Below are 16,101 nucleotides of genomic sequence, written 5' to 3'. Positions count from 1 at the left end.
AAAGAATATAATTACAATGCAAAAAAAATGCTACGAATATTACTTTGCACAAAAATATTCTAGTAATTATTTTGGATCGTCCAAAGAAAAATGTTACTTTGGATCATCATAGTATTCTAGTAACATTTTGCATCCAAAGAATATAATTACAAAGCAAAAATAGTGCTATGAAGTTAAGAAATAAGCTACAACACTAAGTATGACCACAAATACATATGAAATCTTAAAAATATTGTAATTCTATTTCAATTGTGACAATTTTTTTATATTTCACATGTATTTGTACTCATGATTATCTTGCTAAGGTGTGTGCCTTATCTAATACCCTACCATAATGTTAAAATTAGGACCCTAGAATTTTTCTAGTTGCCTAAAGAGAGGCATAAAGCTAGATGGGTGACAAAAGTGTTGGTGGGCCCAACATATGAGGTGTGTATATTGCTCATGCTCGGAGTCTCTAGATTGATGCATATTACAGACTCAATCCTCTCTTAGGATATTCTACCTTCACTAATTTCGCCTCAAGTACAACATTAGATGTGTTTATTCTTTGGAAAGCTACGACAAGATCTCTAAGATTTGATTTTTGTTTGCTGCTATGAGTTTTTTAAAAGGTGTGCTTGTTAAAGTTTTCTATGGAGGTTTAAGTATTGTCTTTCTGTTATTATGTTTTTGTAATGCTAAACTCTTTTCGTTGAGAATGGTAAATGACTCCAATTTATTGGACGGATTCCGAAACCAGTTGGTTGGGTATATCACATTCTATGAGGATGGCCCGTAAAGAAGAGAAAACACATCTTTCTGTCCAAAACTAGCTTACTATGTTAAGGATTTGGAAGAGGTAGGGGAGGTCGTGGTGGAAAGTATACACCACAGAAACAAACACCAGTTATTGCTGCACAAAACCCTACATCACAAATTCTAGGATTTCCTATGCCGGCCTCTAGTGTAATGGGGAAAAGGGATGAGGAAAGGCCGGGTCAGCATAGTCTAGTTTATTGGGAAGGGGATGAGGAAAGGCACACTTAGAACCCCAATATAAAAGTTTCAGTCTATGTGCAAAAATCATCCATGCATGTAAGGGAACACTTCCAAGACAAAACCATGACGATTGGGACACAATATAAACAAGGTATAAACAAGATATTATAATACAGGAAAAATAATACTAGGTAGAGTAACACCATAAAAGACCCAAGGGAAACGCATTAACAAATGACTACAAAACCACTCCCTAGTGCTAATATAAACATATAAAAATAAGAATGCTAGATATGCTATCAGTTATCCCGTGTATGTCGCTGTGTTTGGTATTTTCTTTTCAAGTGAAACCCCTGAATATTGAAAAGCCTGCCTTGCTTCATCTACTGTTTTGCCCATTTTATGGCATGAAACTGCCTGGCCATGGGTTACGGCTCCCTGCTCATTAACTCAATAATCTGCTCGATAGATGAGAGATCCTGCCTTTGCTTCATCAACTGTTTTGCTAGCTTTAAAGCTCGCCGTTCACACACTGCACGTCTATCGGGATCTTGTATAGACTCGAAATCCTCCACATGTGCAATCCCAACTATTCTCCTGCAACAGAAACAAGAAATATCGGTTCAGAATTCAGATGCAGTTCATTTTAAAAATCAATTAAGGCATATAATCACTCCCCTCCTTAATGTTCATTTGATTTCTCCTCGTCTACCTTGTGGTGAGAATATTTTGTATTAAATACATAGGAAATCAATGCCTACCCTATCTCTCCTTCTCACATTTGTTCTTTCAAACTTCGCTACAATGTCCATATATGCTAGCTTTCTTTAGCGAGTGCCAATAATGAGTTCATGTTTATGAAAAAAGCAATTGGACAAAGTTTAGCAAAAGCTGGGGCACTTGCAACCTACTAAATTGACTAAAAGTCTAAAAGTGCAATAAAGCAAATCTCTACTACACCCATACCTCAATCTATCTTATCCCTTGACAACAGTGAGAGCCAGTATTTCCCAGATGCAGTGCTCAATACCAGAATGAATTACAAAGTCTAACCCATGCCTAAAGAGAAAACATAAGGCCACGCTACAGTACTCAGAAATCTTGTTATGTTCCTCATCATTCTCTTTACAAATTCACAAACCCATGCCTTGCAAGGAATCAAAAGGAGGAATCTGGTGGGTTGTCATGATCTGGATAGTGGGGAATTGTCCACTCCAAGCTGCACACATCTATGAAGAGATCCAGTAAGATCCTCTTGAGCCTATCCAATCCTTGGGAGTGATGTAATCCTTGTTGATGCTCCATTACCAAGAGCTTGACAACACATTGAGAGAAGGCTGGGCTGCTATCCCAGTGCACCAAGATGCTAACTAGAGGTCAGTATAATTATCAACAAACCAGATATCCTTAATCGGAGCTGTCTGTCCAGTCAGCCTCTATCAATGAATCAATAGTAGTAAACCATGCCTGCATTCCCACCTAGATGCTGGATGGGCAGCAAAGAGGGGGAAAGAAGAAAAATTTTGCTGAACCTTAAGCCCAATGTTAATCTGTCTAAAGCACGTTCAGGCCTGAAAGAATACACGGATGAAGGCTCACTAGAATGTGATACCCTTCTCACAAGCGCATGTAGAATCTCAATGATGCACACACAAATGAAGTTCCAAAAAATCTACATGCCAATCACTAGCTACAAGCTCTCCTTGAGATGGCGAGATGCATCACTAGAACTGCACACGAGGACAAGGAGCTTTGGCTCGACTAGACAAAGAGTGCTTTCAGGTGCATTTTCAGGACCCGTTGACAAAGGGCTAGCTTTTCGGAACACTAGTGAGATTGATTACCATGTACGGAACACCTTTTTGGGTGAGTGGCCTCTCGGCGATTGAGTGGAGGAGATTTGAGCGCGGTTACAGATGATTATGGGTTCTAGGATGATTCGGAGTAAGCCCTAGATTCCCCATCATATAGAAAAGGCACATTTCGCCATGACACCTCTCCAAGTCGATGCCATTTTCCAAACAATGACATTCCTCCACCAAGTTTAGGCCTTACCTCACTGGAGACTACTCACTAGAGTCACCCATACGACTAGCAGAGAGTGGGGTTGATGCAATATGGTATGCATATGTATCCACATGGTTTGCTAGTCATGGTATCTAGATGGACCGGCATCGCCCCTTTGAGTATAGCATGGATATACTACCCGAGTGGATCCCTTGAGATGAGATTAACCATATCATACGCTTAGATCTCTTCCAGCTACATACATCTCGAGCTTGGGGGGACCAAGAGTTCCCCACCAAGATCCACTTCTTGAGAGTATCGGAAGATGGACTCATCATCAGACCCCAGTATCTCAAGGACAAAGGAGTTTCACATGCATTGAGGATTGCCATTGGAAAAATGCAGGTCTTGTCACATGAGCTGGACATTCAGGCAGGGGGAGCTTGCAGGATACCTAGAGAGCACCAGAACTGCAAGTGCAAGTTGAGATAAAGGAGCATTTCTTATGTGTTTGTCTAGCCTACTATGAGATCCAAGGACGACACTGTCTCTTCCAAAGGGACACTTCTTTGTTCCACTCACGACTAATGCACTTCCATTTCCAAGTCTGCATTGGGCTCTATCTGATTGAGATGCAGCACAAAGATTGCTACTATGACAAATCAAACAGGCAGCGACATCATCACAGGATGCTTAGGCAAACAGAGCACAACGACATGTCACGGACTTCTATGCATTTGACTTGGCTCCAAGACACAATGGGGTGGAGGAGGAAAGCTGACTTGTGAGCAGTGTGGATCAGTGGAGAGAGACGATATGGTAATGCCGAGCAAGGGACAGAGAGCCCACGCACGGCACGGAGAGTGACCAGAGCACCCATGATAGAGAGGTCCAACCTATCCACCCTCCTCAATGGGGACCGTCAAAGATGAGGAGTCACCCTTGACATAGCCCATCAGATACAGAGGTCCAGGAGACCATGCCCCCCACTGAAAACTCGACAAACGCAGATATGGGAGATCTTTGCAGCCCACCAAAGAGCCACCACAGTGCTGGGTTTCAGTTTTGAAGTTTCAGTCTCTTAGCTCCAGTGTTTGTCTGAGCCTTGAGCTCTATAGCTTAGTTTAGTGTAGCAATTAGCAAGGCCCCTAGCGCGTCCTTTGCTTCAGCCCTATGAGGCTTGTATGCTTTTCTTTTTTATTTGGTGTACTTTGTCCCATAGGCCCATGAGGTCTCCCGCCGCAGAAGTTAATATTTATTTATTTATTTATTTATTTCTCACATAAGTATGAATGACAAAAAGAATGAATTATTTAAAACATAAAATACTAAAGGAACCACTTGCACTTATGTACTGCTTCCTACAATAATGCAAAATTAGTTTCCTCACTTAGAAAGCACATGCATACTCAATTTAACTCTCTTTTTTAAATTAAAGAAAAGCAGGCTTGAACACAATGAAAACATCAGATTTCTCCTTTAAAGAAAATACCCAGGTAAATCTTGTGAAGTCATCTATAAAGGTGACAAAATACAGGAGATGGTGTCCACATCGGACCAAAAACATCACTGAGTACTAGCTGCAATTTCTCGCATCCCCGACTGCACCATCTTTGGGAAAAGGAAACCTATGCTTATATGATTATGAGGGGCCTCGATACAAGGTAAGGCATCAGCCTTCTAGGCTTCCATAATTCACATGCCCAAACTTGGCATGCCATAACTCGCCATCCTACATGGCAGAGGTGGAAGCAACACAAGCTGAATGTGCTCGTTTTCATAGGCATCAAGCTGGAATAACCCATGACAAAGTGTGCCTATCAACACCAAGGCATAGTCTCTCTGTCACGGTCAATGGTGCACCCCGCAGGGGAGAATCCACCTCTCAGGTTCTGATATACTCAAATCCTAAACTTCTCCTTTTGTTCGTCAATCACAGGCGATGGCATCACGTATATCCACCCAGCCAATTTCGTGGAGCGCATGTTACTTCAAATACATAATTTTTCTCTCATGCCTATCCACAAACCCACAACTCCCTAGATGGTTCCCTCTGTCACATGTCATCATTTTAGACCTTTTTACTTGGTACACCAATTACCCCTCTCTTGGGTCACAAATTTTTTTTTTTTTTCCATGAAAAAGACTTCTATTAAGTAAGAACAAAAACCCGCGAGAGCAAGCTCAAAGCGGAATACATCATGAAATCATGAGGATAATAAAAAACCCCTCAGAGTGAGGTGGAAAGAAGCCAAGGCTGAGGCTGAAAGTGCCATCTCAACCCTGTAGTAGATTCAGAGAAGAAAGGAGAATCCTTCCATTCCCTGAAGAAAGAAGCCCTCCTAGCTGAGGCTGCACGGGAGTCCCCCTGCATACCCGTCCATACGGCCATTAGAGTGTGTACGATGTCTGTCCAGATACTAGCCAATGTGTGCGAGGGATGAACCTGAGTACCCTCCATAGCCTCTGTGCATCTGGCTCTCCAGATATGCCAGGCTGCTATGCTCGCTATAATCTCCCAAGAAGTATCCACAGAGGCATGTACAGCTGTAAAAGGACGGTGTGGAACCACATCCAACGAGCAGAACTCAACCCGATGACGTCGAACCGAAATGGCCCGAGAGGAGTCAAGTCCCTCATAGAAAACCTGAGGTCCTGTAAGAGAAAGCCAAGCCACCGAGCCCCAAGTCATAAAAAGTGGGGAATGGGCAAAGTGACTGAAGATCCTGGCTATCCCCATCCAAATCAATCTCGCCTGTCTGCAATCCCATAAGCAATGCTGAATAGACTCCGAAGCAGAAAGGCAACGAGGGCAAGTAGGGTCGGCTCCGAATCGAATCTGGACCTCCAAAGGTTCACTGCAATCCCTCCATGGATAGAAAGCCAAAAGAAGATAGTGATCGTTCTATTCCTGTGGGATTTCCAGAGCCTCCTCCAGAAGTGCCTCTGCTGATCCGCAGTAATACCAAAAGTCTCCCAATGAGGAACTCTGGAGGGTCTCCAGCCTCTACTACTGAGGAAAAAGAATCTTGGGACACAATTTAGAACATTTGCCCCTTGGCATTATTACACATTTAGGTGCACCTAGGCCTTAGCACTCAAAACCACCTAGTCAATGCCATTACACCCTCACCTAGGACCTTGGCAGTTACTTCTCTTGATCATTTTATTTACGCACATAAAATATTACAAAAGTCGGTCATCTAAGAGAAAATGCCCACCGATCTTTCCGAGGTCATGCTATCTCGGCTAGAGCATAACATTCCTTCCCTCTTCAAGCATCAGCGTCCTCGATGATGAAATCTAGGAACACTCTCTGTAACTGGTATACGGATTCCCAGGTAGCTTCCGATAGAGGTAGACCATGCCATGCAACCAACACCGTGGGGATCTTCCGATTGCGCACTTGCATTGTTCCTCGGTCCAGGATTCTTGTTGGTTTGCGTCTTGCATTATCCTCTATCTCCTGAAACAAAACAACACCTTCGATTAGTGAGTCACCCATATGCAAAAATTTCTTTAAACGAGAAACATGAAACATTGGGTGCACCTTACACCCCTGTGGCAATTCTAATTTATAAGCTACCTTGCCTATTCTCTTTAGAATTAACCACGGCCCACAGTATCGAGGTGATAACTTAGCACACTCTCCTGAAGTTAACGACTTCGAGTGCGAACGAACTCTGAGAAAAACTTTTTCTCCTTCCTTAAATACTCTTATAGACCGGTTTTCATCCGCATACACCTTGGCTCTATCCATAGCCTGGCGGATATTAGCTCTCGCAAGTGCTAGCATCTCCCGCATCTGAACCACAAAGTTCGCGGCACTAGGCACTTTCTGAGGTACTCCAACTATAGTTGGATTTGCTGGTCTATAACCATAGTTCAGCTCAAACGGACTGAACCCCGTAGAGGAATGTTTTCTATCATTGTAGGCAAACTCCAACAATGGCAACCATTTGTCCAATGTATGTTGCCTCAATGACACATATGCTCTCAGCATATCGTTTAAAGTCTGGTTGACTCACTCCGTCTGACCATCCGTCTCATCCCCACTACTCATTCCCAACTCAGTCCTTAGTGTCTCAAACACCGTGGTCCAAAAATGACCGGTAAATCTGACATCTCTATCTGACACTATGGATCTAGGCAATCCATGCAGACGAAATATATGTCTAATAAACAAATCCGCTACTTGCGGGGCACTAACAGACTCTCTAGTTGGAATGAAGTGAGCCATCTTGGTTAGACGATCAACCACCACAAGGATAGAATCATACCCTCCTTGTGTCGTAGGCAGCCCTACAATAAAGTCCATGGAAATGCTCTCCTACTTACTCAGTGGTATTTCCAAGGACTGTAAAAGTCCGGGTGGCTTCACCCGCTCGGCCTTACTTACTTGACACGAGAAACACCGTGTCACATATTCATGAATATGCTTTTTCATCTTTGGCCAAAAGAAATCTCGCTTCACGAGATCATATGTCTTCTCGACTCCTGGGTGTCCCGCACATGGGCTATCATGGCACTGTCGAATGACTCTCTGCCTGAGATCATTCTGACTACGTACTACAACCTTGCCATTTCTTTTCAGTATACCATCCCTTATGGTATATCTTGCATAAGTTTGGCCTTTTCTGGATGCCAGGTCATCCTTTTCGTTTTCCCCAGGTCTAAACACATGAGCTTTAGGCCATAAGCTCTGGACAAACTCGTCCACCTTATGAGTTTCTCTGATCTCGGTCATTAGAGCACTCTCTAATACCGCGAAACTCATATTGTGCATAATGCAAGACAATGCATCAACAACCTTATTATCTTTTTCTCTTCGGTACCGAATCGTCAAATTAAACTCCTGCATGAGCTCTGCCCACCTAGCTTGGCGGCCCCTCAAGTCAAGCTATTTACAAAAATGTTTCAGAGTGTCATGATCCACATCCACATAAAACTCTGAACCATACAAATAATGCCTCCATGTTTTCAAAGCATGGATAACAGCATACAACTCCAATTCATGAGTTGGCCAATTTCTCTGAGAGGGAGAAAGCTTCTTGCTTTCAAAGGCTACTGCCCTTCCCTCTTGAAGGAGAACTGCTCCTACCGCAATGCCACTGGCATCGGTTTCCAGGAACAACGGTTTCTGGGGATCAACTATTTTTAACACCGGTCCTGTGACCACAGCTTGTTTTATGGTGTTAAAACTTTCTTGTTGATGCTGTCTCCATATAAAAGGTACTTTATCTAAGGTCAGATCAGTCAATGGCGATACTATCCTTTGATATGCCTTTTATAAAATTGGACAAACCCCAAGAATGATCGCAACGCGCTCTGAGGGATTGGCCAAGTTAGTATCGCAGCCACTTTCTTCGGATCCATTTCTACCCCCTTTGGAGTAATTATGAATCCTAAATATTCAAGCCTAACCATACACATTATAGTTTTCTTTTTATTTACATAAAGACTGGCTTCCCTCAAAGTACTGAACACTATTCTTAAGTGTTCACGATGTTCAATAATATTTTTACTGAACACTAGAATATCGTCAATAAAATGTACTACAGTAAATCGTTCATAAGCATGACGAATGTAGCCGGAGATTGGTAAGTCCGAAGGGCATTACCAAAAACTCATAATGACCAAACGTGCTTCTGAAAGCGGTTTTATGCACATCCTCGGCTCTAATCCGGATCTGATGGTAGCCACACTTAAGATCTATCTTGCTGAAAATCACGGCTCTATGTAATGCATCTAGCAAATCATCAATCCGAGCCATCGGATACCTGTGCTTAGCAGTGATATTATTCAATGCTTAGTAATCTATACAGAGGCGAAACGTATCATCCTTTTTCTTCTTTAATATCACTAGCGAAGCAAAAGGTGAGAAACTTGGTTGAATCTGCTCCAACTTGAGGTATTCTTCCAGTTGTCTACGCACCTCCGCCTCTTCAGTAAAACTCATTCTATAGGGAGGTCTATTTACAGGTTCTGCCCCCGGGATCAGTTCAATCTTATGCTGAACATTCCGCTCTGGAGGTAACCCATAAGGTAGTTCATCCCTAAAACATTTAGAGAACTTCTCTGATATCTCTTTAGCCAACTCGGTCATTTTCCCATCTTGGGTAGCCTCAGTGCTAGTCGATGCATCATCAATCGACTCTACCGATGCTATACACAGACACAGAAACTCTTTCGGAGTCTTCCGAATTTCCATGGCTGAAATTGATGGTCCTCAAGGTAAATCCTTTTCACCTCATAAAACATATTCTTCCCCGTTCATCTTGAACTGGTAAATATGCTTTTTCCAATCAATGGCTGGATTTTTTCAAAAATGCCAAGCCATACCTATGGCTATATTTGCGTAACCCTTTGGTAAATGCCAAGTCATGAATTCGAAGTTCCAACTGGGTAACCCTTTGGTCCCATACTTCAGTTGAACTTCCGTCCGCCATCCTGACCGTATAAGCATAGTCAGACGGACTAGTTTTCAACTTGAGCCTCTTAATAAGCTTCGAGTTGATTACATTGTGTGTTGACGCTGAGTCAAACAACACAATCACATCATGACTGGCTACTTGTCCTTTCATCTTAATCAACTCACGCTCATCGAAAACCGTATACCCCGTTGTTGCGGGCTTTGAAAGGATGTTATCAGGTGCACCGCTTACTAACTTAGTAACAGACACACTTAACAACACAGGTACTAACCTCTGAGAAGGTCCCGCCAATTGCATCTGCATATGTTCCGCATTGGGACTCTCCTGCATTTCCGCGTCGCATTCAGATATTATCATATTGGCCGTGCAACGGTCTTTATTCAGTGGACAATCTTTCCACTGATGTCGCTAAAGGCAGCCGAAGCACAATCCTTCTTTTCTAGCTTTCTCTTTTTGCTCGAGGGTCAACGAGGACTTTGACCAAGCCCGGGCTGCCATTGGAGTTATTTTCCTTTTCACCCCAACAGTGGTACTTGTTTTTGCTGGTCCCTCAACCGGCTTCACCAGCTTGGTTTGGCCACTTGGCTGCGAGACAATTGTCTTTGAAGTCCATTTTCTCTGAAATCCCCCTTTTCTCGGGTACTCATACTGAGTCCCTGCCTGCACAAATCCACTAGATCTACCTCTGGCATCCTCATAGTTCAGGGCTACTGCAATAGATTCATCTAATGTTGTTACATATTTAGCCCGAACTTCCATTTTAATCTTGTCGTTCAGTCCATAGATATAGTCTTTTAACTGAACCGACATAGGGAGAGGGTCCGTTATCTTCATAACACATTCCCTGAACTTGTCAGTGTACTCTCCCACCAACAAATTCCTCTGGCGAAGGTTTCTATAAGCATCCCAAGCTCAGGACTCTTCGTCAAGTGGAAGAAAGCGTTTCTTAAATTCAGCTTTAAACCCTTCCCAGGTGGTAGGGGCAACTTGATCTTTCTGTTGCTTTATCCACCATCTATCCGCTGCCTCAATAAACAGGTGAGTGGTCTCACGGATTTTCTTTAGATCAGATCTGATTTCACAAATGGCGAAGGCTTCTTCCCACTTGTGTAACCAAACCTCGATCACATCAGAACTGCGCTGGTCGGATATCACATCAGAACTGTGCTCGGTCATCCGACCAGCGTACTTCTTCGGTCTATAGTTGGCAATATTAGGCACCTTGACCTTCGCACGCTCTGATGAGTGTATACTGGTCTGCTGGAGCTTTGCCCTTATCAATTCTAGATGGCCTAGCCGACAAGGCTTGCACCATCTCCCTAATCTCATTTTGACCAGCGTTCACTTGAAGCTGCTGGTTCATGATTTGCTGTAAAGCATCTTCTAATACTGAAATCCTACCCACCAGAGTAGGTGTTGTGTGATGGGACACTTGTGTAGATCGTGCTCTAGATTCACTAAGATTCACCCTGAAATCTTGTCCCTCTGCCTCCATTGTTTCAAAAGGAAAAAAAATTTTTTTTTCAGATTCCCCTTTTGTTATACAGGAATAATAAACTGCAACCTCTGCTGTACAGGATTAAATCGCCTGCAACTCGAAACTAAAATTTGATATAGAAGAAAAGAAAATTGGCTCCCTGGAGTAAATCGTCGGAGACGACGCTGAGACCAAGAAATCACTCATCACTCCTCTTGTTGAACCTTGTTACGCTGGTTTTGAACCGCAAGTACAAGTCACGATGCTTTGAGATCCTCCGGCCTATGCAAAACGGGAATATCTATTTTTTTCGTCCGCTGTTACGCAGATTTATCACCCCGCTCCACATATCGCTTCACTCCAACAAATCCCGCGCCTGGTGTAGACCCTCCGCGTTGACGGTTAAGCTATGTCCTTCCACTCTATCAATATTTTGATATTGATCTTGGAACCACTGGAGGTCAACCTGTCTGGTAACTGTAACGTCGAGGTAGCCCACGTGACGGAACTTGCTATCGCCACCTCCACACGGGCGCACATCGCCTCAGCAAACCCGTACGTTGTCGGACCACCAGGGAGGTCCAAGCCCTGCGACTCTTTCACTTGCAGAATACCTGTAAGAGCTTAGCTTTTGGCATCAACCACAACCACGCAAGGCTTGTCCGTCGAATACTCGAAGGTGCGCCATGCCATCACAGCTCATCGTCAGCCTGCCCTGCTACTTTCCCCCTTGTCAAACCTGCACGCTCTGATACCAATTGATATACTCAAATCCTAAACTTCTCCTTTTGTTCGTCAATCACAAGCGATGGCATCACGTATATCCACCCAACCAATTTCGTGTGGATCGCATGATACGTAATTTTTCTCTCATGCCTATCCACAAACCCACAACTCCCTAGATGGTTCCCTCTGCCACATGTCATCATTTTAGACCTTTTTACTTGGTACACCAATTACCCCTCTCTTGGGGCACAATTTAGAACATTTGCCCCTTGGCATTATTACACATTTAGGTGCACCTAGGCCTTAGCACTCAGAACCACCTAGTCAATGCCATTACACCCTCACCTAGGACCTTGGCAGTTACTTCTCTTGACCATTTTATTTATGCACATAAAATATTACAAAAGTCGGTCATCTAAGAGAAAATGCCCACCGATCTTTCCGAGGTCATGCTATCTCGGCTAGAGCATAACAGGTTCCTTGCACCTCCATGGTTTTGCTACCCACTGGCTCACGTGCACGTTAAGGACTTGATCCGTGTTTCAAGACTGGTTAGATGGAAAGCCCAGAATGCCAACGTCTAGAGCCCATAGGCATGTGAAATCCCGCGACAATGGCACGTGCTTTGTGCCTTGGCTGGCACGACCAGTGTGAAAGCTTGCTCTTGTCCTGTCATGCCGCCCACTCCGAGCTGCGGAACAGCTCTCATTGTTCCGCATCCGATCAGGGTGCACTTGAAGACATCTATCATCCTAAAAAATGACCTGATAACCTCTTCGAGAGAAAGAGACATATGTATATTATTCTTGATCCCACAGACAAATAACACATCTTGGTTGCAAAGATCTGAACCATCCATTGTGAGTGAAAGCTCTCCAATCCCTTTAATCGGATAAGAAGAATCATTGGCACATGACACTTCTTGCCAACAGGTGCAGTAGATAACCTGTCAAACAACACCCTTCGTGAAGTGATTTGGTGGGAGGCACCCCTATCAAAATACCATGTTTCAGCCGTCTCATTGATGCTGAGAGTGTGTGTTTCCCGAGAGGAATCATAGCTTCAAGTAAAAAAGGCCCAATCATGCTCAACGTAGTTAGCTGAAGTATCATGTCCCTGTATTATGGGCTGAACCTGAAACAACCATACCAGATTCCTTTTGACTTTCCTTTGCAAGCCTCTTTGAGCACTCACTTATGTGATGACCAGGCTTTTTACAATACAAGCATTTACCTTTCTTAAAAGGCTTTGTGGCATCCTTTTTGTCCTTCCCACCTACATATCCAAATGCGCTGCGAGAACCATAAGTACTGCAAGAATGATGACCGTGGTCATGTTTGGGTGGATATTTCTTTTTGCACTTCCCTGGCTGAAAACGCTTGCTCCCCACTACGAGAATGTGATGCCATATTCTTTGGTGTTTGCTCCTGCGACAATAAGAGTGCTACCAACTCTTGAGGGGTGTGAGGACGTGGATTTCCCCTCATAGAAAGATTTAGCAACGTATGAAAAGAAAGATATGACTGGAGTAAGGAGTTCAAGGTAGTGGAAACAAGCTGTGCATCTGGAAGTCCCCTTCATTCATGTCCACCCCATCAAGCTTCCTGCGCAAAAATGAGACTCGAGCCTCATTGAGAACTTGATACATGTTCTCCAAAATATCCCAAGCTGATTTTGAATGCCGAAGGACCGAATATAAAGAATTATAAACCTCTCCACATTAAGTGAAATCAATGACAGTGCTTGGGTATCATGAGTATCCCACTCCTCTGCCCAAGAGTAATAGTTGCAGGTGCTTGCACTGTCGCTTGACCAATTGGACCAGCTTGTTGTTGCCCTTGTTGCCTTTCCCATGCATCACCACTACGACCCCCCCTCCCTCCATGCGGAGAACAATCTGAGCATGACCAGGTTCATCACAGATTCACATGTGACCTAGTCCCACAAATTCTTGGCAACCAAAAGATTCTACACCATAAAACTCCAAAGAGATGTTGTGTCTATTGGCTTATGGTACTCCCTCGTGGGGGGTGTTTGTGGTGATTGAAAGACCATTGGTTTGTTCGACTGGTCGACGGGCCCTGATTAGCCCATGCAAAAAACTAGGAGGTGATTGGTTGCCTCGCGGTGGACCTGTGCATGCATTCAACACGTGGTGCTAGCATGCAATCATCACATGTGTGGAGGGAGGTTCCAGCAGGTCGGTAACCCTAACCACCAAATGACCCCAAGGGTGCGTCAATGAAATAAATCCATAACTCATCACTCATTTTTCCAACAGCTGTGTATCCCATGCAGGCACTAGAGAAACCTAAATTGTATGATATGGTGGTATGGCGTCAGCAAATCCAAAGTAAATGTTGTGTGTTGAAGTTCTGCACCCCATGATCCATCGTCCTATTTGCTGCAAGGATGAATTGTGCCACTTTTAAAAAGCCAAACTCGTCACTGACAACTTTTCCCTGGTTCCCTTACTATTTCATTGATTTCTTGTACAAAGGATCTTTCCACCATTCTTGACTCATGTGGTGAAGATATTGGTCCATCCCTTTATAGTTAGGGACAACCTCCTGAACAAGATGACAAAAAGTTGTTTTTCTTTGTCTGCCAAAACGCGAGCGTACATTCAAAAAATCAGATCAGATTAACAACAAACAGGAACAATCCTACTTTTTGAAGTCATTGCCCATGAGGAGCTTTTTCCCCGCACTAAATCAACAAGGTTGAACAAATTACATCTCACATTTACATTGCCTAGTCTGTTCTCTTTGTTAATTGGGTGAGAAAGCCTACCTGATCATTTTTGCAGCAGCAAAACCAAGAGAATCCTGAAATATCTCCTTCATATACTTTTTCTGTGCTAATAGTTTTTCTGTAGCAGTCCTGTAAACTCCTTCAGGATATGCATCTCCTAGGGTTCCCCAGTTTGCTGTCCACAGTGTGAGAAATTTCTGCTCAAATCCATTCCATGTTTCCACGATAGTGGATATGATCCATTTCTTGTACTCCTGCAATGAACATCCAATCAGGCACCGAGTCTTGAACTTTAGGCTCCTATTTGCATTAAATTAGGAAAATGGAAATAAGAATTACGTGGGCATGACGTTGGTAGTTGAAATTGTAACATCAAAAATCTTCAAATGAGCGATCATATGTACGTTCACAATTGAGACTAATGCTATACTCCAATCAACATTTGCACAAGTTCAATTGTGATTCCAAGAGCACAACACTAGTTGTCCAATGGAAGAATAAATTTTGACAATGTATAAACTATGAAAAGACAATTTCAATATATACATAAGGGAAGAACCAATACTGTTATTTCCAAAAGAAGTAGTACTGAATTTCTAAGACCCTCATTTACTTTTCACCACATATGGGAATCTTAGAAAAGATTACTGTTTTTTCTATTCCTAAGGGATTTCCCGAGTCTCTTCCAAAAGGATTCATGCAAGCCAGTAGAAATCTGAAAATTCTCCCAATGAGGAGCTCTAGTGGGCTTCCAGCCTTTTAGCCTGAGCTGAAATCTCCTAGCATTACTAACCATGCAGCGAAAGAAGGGGAGCCTTGCATCAATCCACTCCCATTCTCGGAGTCCCACTGCAATTACTTTATGTGGACACCTCCACAAAGCCAAAATCCTCAATGAACCCAAGGGAATGTGATCCGGGTTAGGGTCTAGATACCATCCTGAAGCCATGAAACACTGCTCTGCATGACCGAAAGCCTTGACAGGCTGAAAAACAACATCCATAAGAATATCCCCATTCCTAGACTTGGACAACCTGCCCCTAGAATGAACATTAAAAACCATGGCATCTCCATCTGAAGTTCATTGCAGTCCTATGGCATTGACCTCTATAAGTCCCAAGCCAAGCAGAGCGACGGTGAGGCATGTCATCTATGTCAACCCAATCCAAGGGTATGGATGCATCCATCTGCTGAATTCTCCTTGCACTTCCTCTGAGATGACTTACTACTTGGAATTCACGATCATCTAGAAGGCTTTTGAAATCCTTCCACGAGCCCGCAAAGGAAGAGGGACCTCTCTCCCATCTAGACCACTTATAATGAAAAGTGCCAAGTGGTTTGCCATGATCATCAAGTATACTATTATTCCACATGATAGGCTGCCTATAAATCTCTTCTAGAGAGGAAGAGGGAAGCCTCCGAAGAGTACTCCTAAAGCTGCCCCAAGCTTTCAAGGTAGCAGCCATAAGAGGAGAGTAGGAAACCTTCACATGAGCTATCCATCCATCTGGTACTATCCATCCAATCTCCACCCATTCAATCTTTCCATGGCTCCTGTCCAGGCAAGACCCCGCTGACCACAATCTTGCAAAGCAATGCCCTGCACTCAAGTCTGGATCAATGTTATTGAGGAAACCTTCCCGTGCAAGGAGAATCAAAGTCTCCCAAGCCAGCCTGGCTCTAATGTCTATTGAACCCCATCTAGCCCAATCCACAAAACCT

General features: G+C 43.5%; 1 protein-coding gene across 1 annotated transcript in view; it reads right to left on the bottom strand.

The window, feature by feature from the left end:
* Positions 1–1,173: 1,173 nt before the first annotated feature.
* Positions 1,174–16,101, bottom strand: part of MTK (S-methyl-5-thioribose kinase) — a 36,703-nt gene continuing 21,775 nt past the window's right edge. Inside the window, exons 4-5 of the mRNA XM_087402428.1 lie at positions 14,419–14,633; positions 1,174–1,578 (exon numbers count right to left, since the gene is read on the bottom strand). Of these exons, the coding sequence (XP_087258554.1) occupies positions 1,410–1,578; positions 14,419–14,633 (384 nt within the window). The 3' untranslated portion in view covers positions 1,174–1,409. The remainder of the gene's footprint in view (positions 1,579–14,418; positions 14,634–16,101) is intronic.

Source organism: Dipteris shenzhenensis, chromosome 31 (assembly GCF_047967505.1).
Source record: "Dipteris shenzhenensis isolate YYH24624 ecotype China chromosome 31, Dip_SZ_1.0, whole genome shotgun sequence".
NCBI classification, from domain to species: Eukaryota; Viridiplantae; Streptophyta; class Polypodiopsida; order Gleicheniales; family Dipteridaceae; genus Dipteris; species Dipteris shenzhenensis.
This window is presented reverse-complemented; position numbering and strand designations above follow the sequence as displayed.